The sequence below is a fragment of the Lepidochelys kempii genome, chromosome 27, assembly GCF_965140285.1.
Source record: "Lepidochelys kempii isolate rLepKem1 chromosome 27, rLepKem1.hap1, whole genome shotgun sequence".
Classification (NCBI taxonomy): domain Eukaryota; kingdom Metazoa; phylum Chordata; order Testudines; family Cheloniidae; genus Lepidochelys; species Lepidochelys kempii.
The window spans coordinates 13,116,151-13,134,094 of record NC_136406.1 but is presented as its reverse complement, the minus strand read 5'-3'; the positions used below and the strand labels follow the sequence as shown (position 1 = coordinate 13,134,094).

The 17,944-nt window shown below is 53.9% G+C and overlaps 1 protein-coding gene across 4 annotated transcripts; it reads right to left on the bottom strand.

The window, feature by feature from the left end:
- Positions 1-1,911: 1,911 nt before the first annotated feature.
- On the bottom strand, positions 1,912-15,947 carry COPZ2 (coat protein complex I subunit zeta 2). 4 transcript variants are annotated; one of them, XR_012156386.1, is made up of 10 exons: positions 15,795-15,947; positions 14,317-14,391; positions 12,071-12,152; positions 11,275-11,366; positions 10,771-10,826; positions 9,993-10,070; positions 9,164-9,215; positions 6,010-6,048; positions 4,852-4,942; positions 1,912-3,400 (listed from the first exon to the last, which is right to left on the bottom strand). XR_012156386.1 is itself a non-coding variant. In XM_073325911.1 (9 exons), the coding sequence occupies exons 1-9, from the start codon at positions 15,915-15,917 to the stop codon at positions 3,353-3,355; spliced, it is 645 nt and encodes a 214-aa protein (XP_073182012.1). In that variant the 5' UTR covers positions 15,918-15,947; the 3' UTR covers positions 1,912-3,352. The 4 variants fall into 4 exon arrangements, 1 of the variants encoding a protein (XP_073182012.1); XR_012156384.1 differs by lacking the exon at positions 4,852-4,942 and adding an exon at positions 8,958-9,078 and having other exon boundaries at positions 3,354-3,400; XR_012156385.1 differs by lacking the exon at positions 4,852-4,942 and adding an exon at positions 8,958-9,078 and having other exon boundaries at positions 3,354-3,400; positions 14,317-14,385.
- Between the last annotated feature and the right edge of the window lie 1,997 nt (positions 15,948-17,944).

Below are 17,944 nucleotides of genomic sequence, written 5' to 3'. Positions count from 1 at the left end.
TTTGTTATTGTTGGGCCACACCCTTCCCCAGGCTAGTCTGTGTGAACTGGTTTGTTATTATAAGCTCACTCCCCTCCCCCCCACCCCCCACAGGCTGGTCTGTGTGCATTGGTTTGTTATTGTAGGGTCACTCCAGGCTGGTCTGTGTACACTAGTTTGTTAGTGTAGGGTTGCTTGTGAATGTTGGGCCACTGAGATTTTCTGGGGAATTTAACCCCCTCTCCCCCCAGTCTTCAGGATACACAGGCCAGCAATTGGGGGTGGGGGGCATCTCTGTGACGAGCCAAGACCCTCATGTCTCCTTCCCACACCTGGGAAAGTGGAGCAAAGGCCCCAGAGTGAATGGCTGGTGCTGGGGGTGGGGGCACTGAGAGGATGAAATGGGGCTGGGGCCTGAGGAGCAGGCAGTTAAGCCCTCTGGACTAGGAGGGGCTAGAGACAAGGGAGTGCAGGGCTTTGGGGCAGGCGTAGTGAGCCTGGCAGGTTGGGAGTGGGCAAAGAGACTGGCTAAAGGGATCTGTGAGGCTGAAGGGGTACAGGGCAAAGGGTGGAGTTGGGGGTTCTGGGATGGGGGGAGCCATGGGGAAAAGGGTGAAGTTGGGGGGGTCTGGGGCGGGGGGGCTATGGGGAAAAGATGAAGTTGGGGGTGGAGGGTAGGGATGGAGACTGGGAGCGCTTGAGGCTCTAAAGACGGGGTTTGGTCCCTGAACATTGCCATCCCAGTTTCCGCCAGCAGGTGGCGCTGCAGGATCACGAATGGGGAGCCGCGGGGGGCGGGGCTAAGTGGGACTGTGGGCGGAGTCTCAAGTGGCTAGGGGCGGGGTTGTGAAAAGGTTCTGTCTCATGCGAGGGAGTGGGGAACAAGAGACAGTCCCAAGCCGAGGCGTTAGGGACCGTCACAAACGGAGAAATCAAGCCATGATTAAAGAGAGCTCTGGCTTTACCCGAAGATCTTTGGGGGAGCCCAGGCCAGCCAGGTGCATGATGTTCCCAAGAGATGAGGAGCCAGGTCTGAATCTCCTGGAAGCCACCCCCAACAGAGTGAGTTTCTTGGCTCTAGGGTGACTAGACGTTCCAATATTAGGGGCTTTGTCTTATATAGGACTCTATTACCCCTCCTTCCTGTCCCAATTTTTCACACTTGCTATCTGGTCACCCAGTTTGGAACCTTGCCGAGGCCGTGCTGCATTAATTCGTTCTATCACCCTGGGTCCACTCCAGACATGTTTCCTGCCCCCGCTAAAGAGCAAGATGTGAAAAGATAGTCCCCCGCACACTTTAGGGTGACCAGTTGTCCCATTTTTATAGGGACAGTCCTGTTTTTTGGGACTTTTTCTTATACAGGTGCCTATTACCCCCCAGGCTCTGTCCTGTTTTTTCACAGTTGCTGTCTGGTCACCCTAGAACACTTATGCATTTGATCTGAGCTGCTTCTAGCAGCTCCGGATGAAAAATCACCTGCCGTTTCCTTTTCTCAGAGAGACGCCTGGTCCTACAGTGCTGTGAGAACACACGCAGCAGCCATGCGGGCTGAAGGCAGAATGGACCGTTTTTCATGTACACTAGGCCATGAAACAAATCTGCTGTCCCGAAGTAAAATAAATATTTCAGCCCCCTCAAAGCTATGGTATGAAGCCGCAGGGTGCAGAAGTTCACTGCAAAGATAACAAATGCAGGCTCCTCGGGAGCACGGCTGCCACCGAAGGAAAAACATTTAACAAAAATAGACACGGCCCAGGCTGATGCTGTGCCTGCATCCAGAGTGATTTTAATGGATGAGTTATAAACCCCTCAAAAAATCAAGCCCTGTAATGGAAAAAGTGACAGTCTTAATTCTGCATGGTACAGTAATAGGAGCACGCAGGCACCCACGTGCATTACAGACAGGAGAGACCAATCGGGAAAAATGACCCATGTGCTATAAAACTTTATTTGTTGATCATAAAAGAAGCTGGGCATGCCCAGTTTACAGAAGTGGATTGAAACGTACCAAGCCCTTGATGAGGTAAGTATCACACAGCTAGCCAATTCTCCTTCATTCGATTTTCATTTTTTTCTTGCTATTGATAATCTGGGGTGTTAAAGGGAAGGAAATGATAGCTCTTGAAATAGGATTTTTCCCATAGCTGGGTCCTTTAATGATGTTTGAGCCGACAGCTATTTGCAACAGGATTGTTTTTACAAAGTTAACAACAGCCAAAACTGCACGAGGGAGGCAGTACTGCCTAGTGGCTGGAGTGCTGGATTGGGACTCAGGAGACCTGGATTCTATTCCGAGCTCTGCCACTGGCCTACTAGATGACCTTGGGCAAGTCACTGCCCTGCTCTGTGCCTCAGTTTCCCCATCTGTATAATGACCTGACCTCCTTTGTAAAGTGCTTTGAGATCTACTGATGAAAAGCGCCTTGTAAGAGGGTATTTTGGGGAGCGGGGGTTATTAGTGCTCATCATTGGGATGTTTTGAATCTTACTCTGACAGGGTGACAATGATTCCTGTGCACTCATCTCCACCCTGCACGTGAGAGTGGACGTGACAGAGGCACTTACTTCACGCTGACCCTCTGCACAGGCCTGGCCATCCCCAAAAGGGATCAAAGCGTTGGTTGCCTTGGGAGACAGCGGAAGAGATTTTGGACATGGCTGAGATATTCCAAAGAGCTTAGGGGGACCTGGATGCCCAAGCCCCAGCTGTTTGAATGAGAAAAGGGCAAGCAAATCCCTTCCTATGGTTTTGAAAGTCTCAGGCTCAACCCTCACTGAGCAGCAAGCAAGCATTGGCTCGCAGCATCGATCAACAAGGGTACAGGCACTAGTGACAGCCCCGCAAAAAAAGCAGCCAGCTCTTTACTGGTGAAACTGAAGATTCAACTATGGTATGTTCTGGCTCTGCTCATACCAAACAAATTGTAATTGACTCTCACGCAGCGCTTTAGGTGGTGTAAATACAAATGATCAACCCTCCTATTCATTTCTGAGGAGTTCTGTCGTTCTTTATGGATCTTGGGCCAGGTTCTGCTCTCAGTTACACCCATTGACGTCACTCCACATTTACACTGGTTTAAGGAGCAGAATTTGGTCTGTTAACCAGTCAATTCTCCCAACCCCAACCCTCCCCTTTAGCATGCAGAGAATTTCATGGCACTGAGACCGGGTTTAAAGCAGTGTCCGTGAAAGGCTGGAGTTCCCCCAGGAGGCACGGCCCATGTCAGCCATCTTGCATCCTACCCCAAAGCTTTTATCAGACTTTTCATGCCAATTTGCAAACGGCTAATCGAATAAGGTGAGGAATCATTTGCCGTCGCGGTTCAGACCCATCCAATCAGGAAGATCCAGGCGCTCTCCTCTGGGACGTTCACTTTAATAAGGACCATTTAATTTGCTCTTTGGCAGATTGCAGAACCTATTAAGGAAGTGGGGGGAGGGAAAGGAGAAGAAAAACAGAGAGACATTAAGCCCCACAGCCTCAGGGATTCTGCAAACGGATTACAGCTCCATATGAACTCAGCAGGACTCCTTCACGGGCACCAGGAGACCCATTCAGTGCCAACATAAACCTGCCCCATTCAAGAGGGAGATTTCTGATGTGTCTCCATGAGACAAGCCAGGTGGTTTGCGTCCTGATTTCTCTCAAACAGCCACTTGGTGGCAGATGTGCCTCTTCGATACACTAGGAGTGGCACCGGCTGTAGCAAGGACTCCAGACAAGGGGGTGAGTGAGCTCCTTTTGCCTGTATATTTCTATAGCTCCCTCCATCCCTGGAAGGAAACAGGGACTCAAGTCCCAGAGACCTGACAGCCATAGATTCCCCTCGTTCTCACAAGCGCTCAGGCTGCTCTCTGGGCTCAGACGCTCAGGAAGATGCAAGCAGTTTTGCAATGTCATGGGGGAAGGCACTTCTCTCCACTCGCCATGTCTCAGCGACCCTCCCTCCAGCTGAGGAGGGCTCTACCTGAGCCAGCAAACTCCATTCCAGGAATTCGGTGTGTCCGGGAACCCCATTTTAGCCTCAGTCAGCAACCTGGACACTAAGCACCAATCAGCAGGTGTCACCTCATCAACAGAGTTTGCTGGGGCTAGAGCTGGATCCTAGAAAGAACCCCTGGTTTGAACATCCTTGGATCCAGGAGGCCTTCACATCGGGGTCTTCATATCGCAGCTCAGGGGAAATGCTGGCTGGAACTGATGTTTAAAACCAGGTCTTGCACCTGTCCACCAAATACAGTTCCTGATCCAACGTAGAGGGTAGATTTTTCCAAGGAGCAAAGACATCAGTGCTGATGGGAACTGGCTTTAGACCCGTCCACCTGACCAGGGACTCCAAGCTGTGATCAACCTGGATACACATGCCAATTACATACCACAGTGTGTGTTTGGCAGCCAGCAAAGGGAAACCGGTGGTTGGGACCGTTACAACAGGTGACCATGTACTGTCAAAGAACCCGGGTAACTATAGTCGCGGTTTAATGTCATTTTTAGCCACCCCGCCCTCAATCTCAAATGGGTTTCTCCATCCAGCCGTCCTGACCACCTGGCGATTTGCAGAGCTGAGCGTGTCTATGGGTGGAAACATGCTAAACCACCTGGGGCGAGAGGAATTAGGACAGAAGAGAGAGGCAGTTCCCTAGGAGAGGTATGATGCCAGCCATGCACAGAGGTGAGTGGGTACACCAGGTGGCGGCAAGCACTGGCTGCACCGTGGATACAGAGCAGGCACCAAGGCAAGGAGGTTTTTTCCAGCTGGTTCCTTGGAGGGGAGGGGAGGAAGGGGTTAAGTGAAGTGACATGGGTGCTGCAGCCACAGGCAACAGAGGCATGTGCAGAGATGGGCCCCAGCTGTGGGAGTCACTTACTCTGCCTGGTGTGAGAAGGTGGTTAGTGCTGGGTTAGACACGGACTCGGCCGCAGGGCTCATGCTGACAGGATTAGTCTAGACAGAAAGACCTGCAAGGAAAGAGCGTATGAGGGGCACTGCAAGGTTCCCGCTGATACTCCCCATGCAGACCCTGCCTTTCCAGCTGCCTGGAGAGCCGCCCATCCCCCCGCCCAGTATGGGATGTAAGGAACCTGCCCAGAGAGGGACACCCTGTCCTAAAGCCACCCACTCACCTTGCCCCATTCTGAGGAACCAGGTGGAGCTGGGGGCTTGGTCTGATGACTCTCAAACCTGCTGTGGGCGCGTTGTTACAAGGCTGGATCCAGCAGAGCAAAGCCTGCTAGAGGCACGTGAGTTCCAGGCATAGCACATTTCTATTCCAAGGTTTTCCCGACCTCCCCCCGACCCCAAAGTGATGCCTTGTGGTGAGAGCAGGGGGAATTGGGAGCCAGGAACCCTGGGTTTTGTGCTTGGCTTGGGAAGGGGAGTGTGGTCTGGTGACTGGGAGTCAGGACACCTGGGTTCTATTCTAGAGAGGGAGGTTGGGGTTAGAGCAGAAGATTATAAATCAAGACTGGTGAGTTCCCTCTCCTGTGTTTGACACGCGGTGTGAACTTGGCCAATTCACTTCACCTCTCTGTGCCACAAGGTCTTTAAATGGAGATAAAGATACACATCCCGGGGGGAGCTCTGAAGCGTCCTTGGCCACGGAAGGAATATTGACACACTGTTGTGAGTGGGACCTGGTGATTTAAAGGCTGACAGCTCCCAATGTTGGGAGGTGCTGTATTGATGCTACAGGTGCCGTGGGGGAGGGGGCGAGGGGGGGGATTCTGATCAACCCATCCATGCGGACAGCCTCAAGGGGTAGAAGAACCCCTCCAAGGGTCCGTGTGCCCCCAGGGACTGGGACTATAGAATACCCACTACTCCTCCTTGTGTCACACAGCCTTGCTTGGGTGCTCCCAATGGCTAGCACAGTGTGCTCAGGAGCTGATCCCTGCAGCGCATGGTGTCCATCTCCTCCATGCTGGTGCCCCAGGGGCAGGCCACTTCACCAGGCCTCCTCCACTGCCCAGGCGCTGCCCGCCCACGCCAGCCCCCAGAGAGGAAAGGGGAGTCCTGGGACCCTTACCTGGGCGACGCTTTGCTCAGACAGAGGGCTGTCGTCCACCTAAAGGAAGGGAAAGGACAGGGAGGTTTAAGGAGGCAGATGGATGGGGGGGAAGGGAATAGGAGCGAGTGCAGGGCTGGGGTGCTGGATCAGACAGGGTACATGGGGGGAGCAGATCAGAGGAGCTCGGACAATTTCATCGTCAGGGGACGATGGCCAGGAGACAGAGTGGGAGCTAACCTGGGGTGGCCCGAAGGGAGGCGCAGAAACCAACCTGCGGCTTCCCTGGCTCTCCCCAGGCTGCGCCTTTCTGAGCTGCAGCCTCTTGCCTTGGCTTGGCAGGAGGTGCAGGCTGGCAGCCATGGCTCGGAGATAGTGCATGTGGGCTGTATGCATGGGGGCAGGGAGAGAGATCACGCAGGCTGGAGGGCAAGTTCCCCTTCACTAGATGTGATGGGGAATCCCACCGGGGCATGGCCTTGCTTGGCACCTGCTTTCAGCCTCTGCTAGGGTGCTGTGTCTCTGCACCACTCCCCACGGGTGCTAGCTTGTCTGCATGCACCTTCACCTACAGCCAGGCCACCTGCTTTGGGATCCCAGCACTACAAGGAAGCTAGGTGGATGCAGGCTGGCTCAGCCCTTGGATGGGGGACCCTGTATGAAATACCTGGTGAGATTTTTCAAAAGCACTTATAGGGACTTGGTTGCCTCGTTCCTTAGCAAGCCCCTAAAGCCAATGCCTAAGGCTAGGGTGAGCTGTTCTCTGGAGGGTCAGATTTGGGGCGACACACAAACCTGAGGTCATTATGACTGTTTGCCAGCATTAAAGACCCGTACGCACTTAGGGGCATTAACCCCAACGTCCTGGCCATGCTCCCAGTCAGGTGATCGCATCCTGCCCATCTAAATTCCCTCTGTAGGTTCATCTGAATGAAACCAGCTTCACTTCCTGTTGTGCTGGGCAGCTGGTAAAACAGCTGCCACATTCCACCCCAGAGGTGGCTGCATTTCAGCCATGGGAGGAGTGAATCCAGCAGAGCCCTCCCCTGCCTTATGGGATTTTTATAAGATGAAGCTCTTTGGGATCCTCAGACGGAACTGGGCACGACATTACGATGGTTATTCTCATTGGCCCACACACATGCGCAGTGCAAGAGAACCCATGAGGAAGGCTCGCTCAGCTGTCCATGCTGCCCTGCAACCCACTGCTCAGCCCCCTGGAACCCCTTGGGATGACATCATGGCGGTGGAATGCCATTCTCCTTCCCAGCTGCCTGTGGCCACGCTGCTATCTGCCCAGGCCTTGTGTTACGCAAACACAGAGCGCCGGACATAGCAGTGCCTCCCGTCACAGCTGTTTCCAACAATCTTGGGAGGAGCTGGATTAGGAAACGCCGATGTGGCTTGCATGTCCGCTGTATTTGTTTACTCTGTTCTCAAATAGAACAACCGCCTCCACTCTGGCTAATGACATGCCCGGGCAGCTCTGGGCTCACATTACATCAGCACAGATCAGCTGCTGTGGAAGAGGCAAGTCTTGCTTGGGATTGTTCTGCTTCTCTTAGGCCTTGGTACAAGCATGACAAGCGTAGCTCTGGACGTGCCCAGCAGACAGCACACAGCTAACGTGACTCAGTGTGTTCATGGAGCACCATTTCCCCCGGGTGCCCTGTGTCAACCATGCTGGATTTTCCAGCCCTACTATACAACAGTGCATGCTGGGAAACTGTTGGCTATCCCACAATGCCTTAGCTGTTGGTGCACAGGACTGCCCGTGCAGTGTGCTCTGGGATATCCTCCCGGCCAGAAGCCTGGGAGGCAGGACAACTGGTTAATTTGATTACACCTACTCAGTTAGATCATCCAACCTCCACAGCAGGACAACCATGCCAGAAGCTGGTAATGACCAGATAATCGCGTCATGGGCAGAGTTGTTACACCGTAACCCCACAAGGCTGGGGACCCAGCTGCGCCTTGACATGAACTTTGTACAACCTCAGTACAAATTGGTATTGCCGAAAACTCCTGAGCAGACAGCAAAATTCTCACTCTGTTAGCGTTGCTCAGACTGTGATTTAGATCTCTCCTTGAGCCCAGGGTTCAAATGGGATAACCCCAGAAGCAAGCACACATGGCTACTCCAGGCTTGGAACGATCCAATTAGCTTCAATCCGTTTTGAAGGCAATGGATGTTTATTTCGGAGAACTTTGGTTTTTGTTTTTTTTACAATATTTTTATCAACAAACTCCGTCCTGGCGGGAAATGAACATGGATGCTCCTTGCTAGCTTGTCAAAATCTAGCAACACTTGAGATTTGCAGTAGGTTTGTTGATAAAAATCAGGTCCCGTCGTTAATATTCCATCATCATACCTGTCGGATACACTTGAAGGCAGCGGGAGACTCTAGTTCTCTATGAGAGCATGGTGTCCTACTGGGAACATTTTAAAAAGTGCTCAGAGCCCAGCAGCTCTGTTTAGATGCCTAGGAGGGTGGTGAAGCACTGGAATGCGTTACCTAGGGAATCTCCATCCTTTGAGGTTTTTAAGGTCAGGCTTGACAAAGCCCTGGCTGGGATGATTTAGTTGAGGATTGGCCCTGCTTTGAGCAGGGGGTTGGTTTAGATGACCTCCTGAGGTCCCTTCCAACCCTGATATTCTATGATTCTATGAAATGGGAGCGGTTGGGTGCCGGATCCGTGTGAAAATCGATCCCTTCCCGCTCCTTCCGTGTCAGTTTTGTTTGTTAAAGATTTTTGGATGGAGGCAGAAACTGACAATGAATAATGATTACTAATGAAAACAGAATCTCTCCAAGCCTGACTGCCACTCCAAAGTCACCCATGGCATGCAGAAGAGGGTGTGACCTATCCAGCTAGCCCACCAGAGCTCCCCATGGCCATGTAGCAGGGCCCCCATGGCCATGTAGCAGGGCCACATGTGACATGCTTAGAAAGAAGTGACCTCACACCTGCTTCCCAGCTGGCTGCTGCCTATTTACCGCCGTTGGCAGGCACGGATTCACTCTGCTCTGAGTTACTGGCGATGTAATCAAAGAGAACAAACCCGTATGCCGCAGGCTCCGAGACCGTCTGGGGTGGAGAGAGTTAAAGAGGGAGATTAGAGCAGAGGGCTCGAAGGGCAGAGAAATGAAGGGGAGCAGTGGGAAGCACTCACCCTGAAGTTCACCTTCTGGATCACTTGTTGAGGATCGCTCTCCAGAATCACGCTATGACCAGGGGGAGAAATGGGATTTTCCAGTCAGATCACAGCTCTCTTAAGGGCGCTTTCATGGTGCATTTACTCCCCGTTGCCATAAAATGGGACATGAGCTCTGAGCTGGGGCAAGGGGCCAGATGGACAGCCATAGAAACTGACCCCCTCTCCTTGCCCCAGGAATGGGTACAGCATAGGCCCTAGCAGGGCAAGCTTTTCCCCCCTCCCCACCAGCAAACCTCAGCTCTGATAGGGCATTGGACTGGGACTCAGGAGATGTGGGTTCAATTCCCAGCTCTGGCCCTGGCCTGCTGAGTGGCCATAGGCAGGTCACTTTCCCCTCTCTGTGTCTCAGTTTCCCCATCTGTAAAATGGGGTTGGTTTAGCAAAGCGCTTTGAGATCTCTGGATAGCAAGGTGCGCGATGTAAGAACCGGGTTGTGGTGTTAGCAGTGGGAGTGAAATTCCGTGGTCTCGGCCTATTCAGTACTCGGCTGACAAAGGGGTCGGCTAGCGCTGACGGTGGCTGTGGTTGGTCCACAGGGGGCGGGACAGAGACTTGCCAAACTCAGTTCACGTTGGCCATTAACAGCCACCAGATGGTAAAGGCTTTGGGTTACTAGCGACATGGCTAGATTTGAACTGGAGACCCAGAGACAGAAGATTCCCGCCCCGAGCCAGCAGCCGTCCCACACCCAGCACTGTACTGGGAAGCCCATCTGCCCTCTCCCTCTCTTCCCCTCCCCAGCTCCAAGCGAAGCCCCAGAGAGCAACTGCACATGGCGCCTCACCCCCCGTCGACGATCTCATCCACCACAAGGAACACCCCGTCCAGGTTGTCCAGCAGGGAGCGCTTCTCTACATTCTTCCTGAGGGTAAGACAGTATGAGCTGGTGAGAGCTTGGGATGCTCCGTACAACCAGCCCCCAGACCTGGCGCTGCTCCGGAGCTCTGAGTCCCAACACAGCTGCAGAGACCTCCCCCGACTCCCAGCCAAGTAATGCCAGCTGCCAGAGGCCCTCATCTGCGGGGGAAGGGTGACACCCGCTGTCTCATTCTGAGGCCCTGCAGCGGGAACTGGTCTCCAGCTCTACGGCATGCCTAGCATACGGGAGTCTCGTGCTGAGAGCAATCAGCTGGGAGCCAGGACTCCTGGGTTCCCTTCCAGCCACAAGAGCAGGTGCAGTCTAGTGGTTACAGCATGGAATAGGAGTCAGGACTCCTGGGCATCGCCACTGAGTCTCTGGGTGACCTTCAGTGAGTCACTTTCCCTCTCTGCACCTCAGTTTCCCCATCTGTAAAATAGAGAGCACAGCAGCCACCCCACAGAGGGCTGCTATTGGGATATTCTGCTAGCGCCCAGGGTGTGTTAGGCACTTCACCCCAGGTTTTCAGGCTATGAGGCTTGATTCCTTCATGTGGGTAAAGGGCTTTGAGACCCTTGGGTGGAAGGGTCTGGGGCAAGGCTCAAGCGCTGATGTTATTAGAGCCAGTTTGGGACCCTGGAACCTGGCCCTGGGCAATCTCGCTAGATGGGATCGGGACCGCTGGCCGTGACCACGTACTCACCGTAACATGTGATTGAGGGAGTCGAAGAGACAGGTGAGAACTGCCACTAGCATCAGCTAAAGGAGGAGAAGGAGACATGGGTCAACCCAGTGCAGAGCTGCCTTCCTGCCCACAGGAACCTCCTTCCCATGCTTGCTCTGCCAGCAGCCCCTGGGTCTCGAGGTGCCTGACGGACACCAATCCTACTACTGGCAGCTGGACAGAAAGCCATGGCTGCAGCATCCACGGGTCTCCTAGGAACATGCTCATGCAACGGGACCTGGGCACATCAGGGAAGAGGAGACAAATCCCTCCTCAAACTCCTGTGGGGCAGAGCAAGAGCAGACAGAGCTGGGGCTGGGCCTGAGGACATGAAGGGCTGTCTGTGTGCGGGGCCTGGTGAGTGGGAACGGAGCGCCTCTCTCCCACACGACAGGGTGAGTGGGGAAAGAGAAGAAACTCCCAGCATGGAGCGGGACCGCCTGCTCTGTTATCCTCTGGGAGGAGCAGGCCCCAGGGAGTTACCTCATTTTCCTGGGAACTCCCCACCACGTAGAAAAAGAGGTCAATGCTGCTTTTATAGACAATGGTCAGCCCCTCCAGAAAGGCGATCTCACCTGACACAACGGGAGGGAAGGAGAAGAGGGGGCAGCGTTAGGCTGTTGCTGAGCACAGATCTCTGTAACATAAGAACAGGCCGTCCAGACGGGGAGATGGGACGGGAAACCTGGCCTCACCCCTATGGCAGGGCAGCAGGCAACGCATCCACACCATGGGAGGGCCATCAAATGCTTAAAATTCCTGGTTGCCTCCTTTCGCCATCAACACCCCAGTGTGCCCAGCATGGCAATGCTGGTTCTCTGATTTGCCAGCATGTGACTGTGACGGCCCCAGTGCATTCTGGGACTCCTAAAACCTCTCCACGTCTTACAGCTTCCTACCCACCCTTGGACGCAGTGTCGTAAACGGCACAGGGCTGAGCGAAAGACCTCATCTCATGTGTTGCAAGCTCCGCTTGTCAACCTCCTGGGCCAGCGGGTGTGTGCGGATGTGAGATTTTGTACAGGCCTTGCCAGCGTCCTCGCGCTATCTTTGGAGTGATTTGAGATGATCGCCTCCATGGTGTTATCATCAATATCGGGACCCCTCCCTGGACTGCAGTGCCCGTGGGAGAAAGATGTCATCACACAACCCAAGGGATGCACAACTGCTGGCAAACTTCATATAACCCAGCAATATAAACAGCCAGTCGCCTGAACGAACACACAGGAAAACCCTCCTCTCCATCTTCTGCTCCCCTTCCCAAAACTCAGCTACTTACTATCAGTTTTGTGGGTTTTATTGAAAACGCTCCTCTCAAAGGTCTTCTGTTCTTTCGTGGATGGAAAGGTGTCATCGTAGTACTGCAGGGGATGGGAACAAAGGAGTTAGAGCAGCTTTGGGACCAGCCAATGGGACAGGCAGAAAAAGGAAGGAGAGCTTGGCTAGATGGAACCAATCATGGACACAGAATCAATACAGAGACCCCTATCTATACTGACAGGCATGTTAAAGAACAGTTTGGAGTGGCTGGGAAATCGTTGCTTAAATAGATTTGGGATCACTGTTGATCTCAGCAAGTCAAGGCCACTTCATTGTCCCTCTTCAAATTCTTTCCTTAAAACTTGCCTGGGCAGTGGTGCCCCCAAAACCTGGACATCAGATAGGTGTGATGAGATCGCTGCTCATCATGCCCACCAGTACTGTGTTATTTCCATGTGCTCCCTGCATTGGTCTGTCTCTCATAGACTTAGATTGGAAGCTCTTTGGGGCAGGGATTGTTTTTTTGTTCTGTGCTTGTCCAGCACTTAGCTCCCCCCTCCCCGACTCCTCATCCATGTCTGGGGCTTTTAGATGCTACCATGATACCAGTAATAATAATCAAGAAGTTGCAATCCATGTCCATTACCCCAGGAGCTTCCATAACAATCACAGATGCAAGAAATTATAAAGATCAACTAGCCCAACACCCAGCGAGTCCAGTATATAACGCAGTCCTGGCCCACTCAGCGGAGGTATCAGAAAACACCATTCTGTCTGGGGTGAACATTTAAAACGGCAAATGCTGTTAAAATGAGGAAATTGCCAGGTGTCTTACAGACAGCTACAAAGACAAGGCTCATAATTTGAACAGACAAAGGCTGGGAGGAATGGATACAGCAAAGCAAGTGACTGATGGGTTTTGTTTGCTTCCTGCCATGTTAGTTCCATGATTTGCGTGTGTGTGTATGCATGTGCATGTTAACACTTAACTGAATATAGGTGTTGCCTGATCTATTATTGTGTATTAATTACATTGATTACACTATGAGGTTTAGTAGGTTCTTATCCCAAGATCATGCCCAGTATTATTAAAATTAAAGTTTAGTTGGGAACCGCGACATGTGCAACTGCAACGCTCACCCTCACACTTTTGAATTTGCAATAGTTTTGTTAACCCGGTTAGCAAAGTTACAAACACTCCAACCCAGCAAGGTAGATAGAGACAACACAGAATGTGCACCTGAGCGTCCATATACTCACGCCATCCCTTGCAAAAGGACCCAAAGCGTAAGTCATCCTCCTCCTCACCATCATCATCATCACCAGTGGTTGTCAACCTGGCATCATCTTCCAGTTGATGACATCCCTATGCCTAAGGCATACTCCCCTTTTCCTTGTTTGTATTTCCTCATCCTGCTACTGTTGGGGTGCCCTTTCTCCCATAGGTTACTAGTCAGATTAACTGAAGTTTATTAGCATATCTGTCAATTAGTTACCATGGCATTCTTGTGGTCAAACATCTGCTGATGTTCCTAATGTAAAATATCCCAAACTGCTATAGACCAGCATCTTGTGGTTACCTCTCAGCAGTTCAGTCATTACAGCAGCATTCTCTCTTGTGCTAACTTACGATCTAGGGTTAGCTGCTAAGCTATTGTCTTACAGGCCTTGTAGGCTCATTAGGTTGCTGCCTTATCTAGCAAGTACCTACAGGGCACACAGGCCTCATGGAGGAAGTGTGTTTTGAGGAGGTCTCCTGGCCCAGGTCAGTGGCAGTCTTCCAGGTGCTGGGAGATGAGCATGGGAACATTATAATCACAGGACCCAATCCTGCAACTGGATCTGTGCTTTAGCATGATTCCCAGCTAGAGTTAGCAAAGCGCTTCTGAGAGCAGGGCGAGTGTCATCACCCCCATTTTACAGATGGGAGAAACTGAGGCACGGAGAGGGGAAATGACTTGCCTAATGCCACACAGTGCCAAGAAAAGAACCCAGGAGGCCTGATGGGTGCCCTCTATGCTGGCCCATATGGGCAAGGATGTAACTTTTGCCCAGGTAGCTTTATACATCTCCTAAAAGCATTCCAGGCTGCTGCAAAAGAGAAATTAACCTTGTCTAGAACTGCCATGGAAGGGCAGCGGCCTCCATAAAGCCATGATGCCCCTGGCTTTGCTGCTCGCCTCACAGGAGCGTCTTCCCCACCTCACGGGGAGGCCAGAGACCTGGGGTTAGGGTTTTCTTCTAGGGCAGGTGGGTGGCATTTACCTTGGCTAAGAGTCGCTGTCCATCATTGTCCAAGATGAATATGGCCTTGACTGTGTAGAGGGAAGGCTCCTGAAACTGACACAAGGACAGGGTGAAGCCAGAGGCTGCATCCAGCAGCCCCCAAGGTGTGTCCAGAACCCAGGTGCCTCCCATGCCCCAGGACTGGGTCTGCGACGCCTCTCCCTGTTGTCCCCCTCAGTGACTCCTTGAGGCTGAAATGGGGCCACAGCACTGTTTCCTCCCACTGAAAGCGCCCAGAGAGCCTGGCACTCTCTGCACCTGGCCTTGTTCTGATTCACGTCCATCCCTGTGAACCCAAAGGCCCCGCTCCACGCCGGATCCCCAGTCCCAGGGCCAGAGGGGATTTGAGGGCTAGGGGTGGTCTGCGAAAGGGTCCATCCAAACCCAAGTTCTGTCATGCACTGACTGCTCCAGAGTCCAAGTCCAAGTGTACCACAGAACCTGGGCCGAGAGGACTGAGATGGGCCTGCCCCAGAACCCGGGTTGAGACGGTTCACAGGGACCTGGCCCAAGAACCTGGACTGGGACGGTTCACAGGGACCTGGCCTCAGAACCAGAGCTGAGAGAGGGGCCTGGCCCCAGAACCTGGACAGGAACGGTTCACAAAGACCTGGCCCCAGAACCACAGCTGAGAGAGGGGCCTGGCCCCAGAACCTGGGCTGGGACAATTCACAGGGACCTGGCACTTAGGGTGACCAGATGTCCCGATTTTGGGGTCCTTTTCCTATATAGGTGCCTATTACCCAGCACCCCTTGTCCCGATTTTTCACACTTGCTGTCTGATCACCCCACTGGCACCAGAACCAGAGCTGAGAGAGGGGCCTGGCCTGAGAACCTGGGCTGGGACGGTTCACAGGGACCTGGCCCCAGAACCAGAGTTGAGAGAGGGGCCTGGCCCCAGAACCTGGACTGGGACGGTTCACAGGAACCTGGCCCCAGAACCAGAGCTGGGGGAGGGACCTGGCCCCAGAACCTGGACTGGGACGGTTCACAGGAACCTGGCCCCAGAACCAGAGCTGGGGGAGGGACCTGGCCCCAGAACCTGGACTGGGACGGTTCACAGGGACCTGGCCCCAGAACCAGAGCTGAGAGAAGGGCCTGGCCTGAGAACCTGGACTGGGACGGTTCACAGGGACCCGGCCCCAGAACCAGAGCTGAGAACAGCTGCTGCCGTAGGCTCCCCTCCAGCCCCCTGGCACTGCCCCTTCTCCCCAGCGCTGTCCCCCCATCTCTTCGGCCCCAGGGGCTCTGCCTCCTGGGACTCCCCCCACCGGGGACTCCCCCTGCACCCCCTTGGCTCTTCCCCGCGGGTCCCCCGGCTCCGCCCCCGGAGCTCCGAGCGCAGAAAGTTTTGCCCGGCGGCCGGGAAGTTGGCGAGTTGGCATCGCGGCGGCGCCCCCCGAACCCCGGGGCAGGGGAGCCGCCCGCGCCCCCTTCCCCGCAGCTCCCCACCGTACCAGCGGCCTCGTGGGGTCCATGGCTCCCGCGGCGGCTGCTGCAGCTGTCCGGTCCCCGCCGCCTCCGCCCCCCGGGGCAGCCCCCTCGGGGTGCTGACGTGGCCGGGCCTCGGGCCGCTGCATCCCGCCGCACAGAGAGCTCGGCCGGGCCGCTCCGCCCCATGCACCGCGGGGTGGGGGGGAAGCAGAGCCGCGCCCCCTGGGAGCTGTAGGAAGGGTGTAGCGGGGGACGCAGTCCTGGGGCGCTGGGCTCCCCTCTCTACTAGACCATCTAGGGAGAACTCGCCCCCCCCCGGGCAGCCTGCACTAAGAGGGGGAATCGGGGGTTCCCCCCACCCCGCAATACTAGAGAATCTACCCCCACAGCCTTGCAATAATGAGGGGGGCTTGTAGCGAAAATCAGGGTCCTCCCCTGCACCCACCACACAGAAATAATGGCGGGACCTAGGGTGATTCCTCCCCCCTTCTACCCCCATCAAACTGTCTCCTCTGCAGTCAGCAATGGGGGGGGGGGGAGAGAGAAAAGGGGGGGAGGGCTATTCCCTAAATGGGCTCCCCCCTGCACCCTGCAATAATAGGAAGGATCTGGGGGTACTCTCAGGCACCCCAGGGCAGTCTGTAGTAATGTGGGTGATCTGGAGAGCTGTGTCCCCACGTCCCCCCTAATCAGGGAAGATGGGAGGATCTGGCTGTTTAGGTGAGTCCATATAGTTATGTATGTGTCACCTGGGGTGGCGGGCAGGTGGAAGGTGAAGGCCTGGCAGATGGCCCAGAGGTGTGTCTTCGCAGCAGGCGTGGGACGACAAGGATTATAGCTCCACTGTGGAAGAGCTCCTGGCTAACCCGATCCCTGGGTCCAGCGGCTCAAACTCAGGGGGCCTCTGTGTCACCTATGGATGGGACACATGGAAGCATCAGAAGAATCCAGGGCAGAGCATGGGGAGAGAGAGAAAGTGGATGGGTGTGTCTGTGTACACTCACAGCTGGGCCCAGGAACAGGCTGGGATTGGCACAGGAGAGAAAATGGCTTGTAAGTGAATGAGCGAGACACAGGAGCGAACAGCTGAGAAGCAAGAACCAGCCTGGCTGGCGAGGCTTGGGACAGCATCAAGGTTTTATGGGGTTCTGCATGGACAGGCAGGCTTCCATAATACACTCCGAGCTGGGGCTTCGGGTTATGGGAACTTAAGTGGGGGTGATCAGAAAGTTTAGTGACAGGTGAAGGTGATCTATCTATCTTTCTAATCACCCACTATCTGAGTGCTGCCTTTTGGGTGGAGGGCTCTTGTCATCTGGATTCAGATGGGATAGGAGAGATCAGGGCTTTTCTAGATTAGCTCCCAGGGGAAGCATCTGTTTCTCCCCTCCTTCCTGCATCGTGGGGGTCTGGAGAGCGAAGTCCCTATGGGATGGCGTGCGTTGTATATGCCTCTAGAAGTAGCTCTGATTCCTGTGGAACAGGTTTGCGGGTTGGAGAGAGTGATGCAAGGTAGGTGGGTGTACATCTGAAAGGGGGAATTAGGAGATCAGGTGCAAGAGCCTCAAGGGCAATCATTTTCAGTGTGGTCTGTGCTGTGTTCACAGCATTTGCCTTTGGCACTGATGCCAGAAGCAGCAGCAGACACACTAATGTTAATCCTTTCTTTGCCAGTCCTCAACGGCACCTGTTGTCCTGCCAGCAACCATAAAATATTACAGTGGAATATTACAAAGGACACATTCCTGTACTCCCACTAATTCTCTCTCAGCTTCCTTCTCTGGGGCCCCCTCTAAGACACACAACTCTGCGCTCTTAGGCTGTACCTGGAACATTCAGCCGCACACCAAACACCCCTGCACACCACACTCTCTCTTTTGACATGAGGTAATTCAAGTCTTATCACTCATCCTGATGCTGCTGAAATGGTGTAACCGGGTTGCTTGCTCGATTTCTCAATGACTCACAGAAAGTGCCACCTGTTTTATTTCCTTGTTTGCTGTCACCTTTGGGATTGTAGGCAAGTGATGAGATGGAAGGAGACAGACTCCTGCACTGGTGATCGGGGGACAGATCCTCTGAAGTTCCCAGCATGTTGGGTGTGGAGGGTCGGAGTAGGGGGCTGCTGAAAAGCTGGCCCTGATGACTGAGTGATGGGCTCTTTTGCAAATCT

Bases quoted from the DNA above. Each gene is read 5' to 3' on its own strand.
- COPZ2 (XM_073325911.1), bottom strand. From the start codon at position 15,917: ATGCAGCGGCCCGAGGCCCGGCCACGTCAGCACCCCGAGGGGGCTGCC. The intron at 14,392-15,794 runs GTACGGTGGGGA...TCCTTGTGTCAG, and splicing joins TGGACCCCACGAGGCCGCTG to TTTCAGGAGCCTTCCCTCTA. The intron at 6,049-9,163 runs GTGAGTGCTTCC...CCCTTCCTTTAG, and splicing joins TCCAGAAGGTGAACTTCAGG to GTGGACGACAGCCCTCTGTC.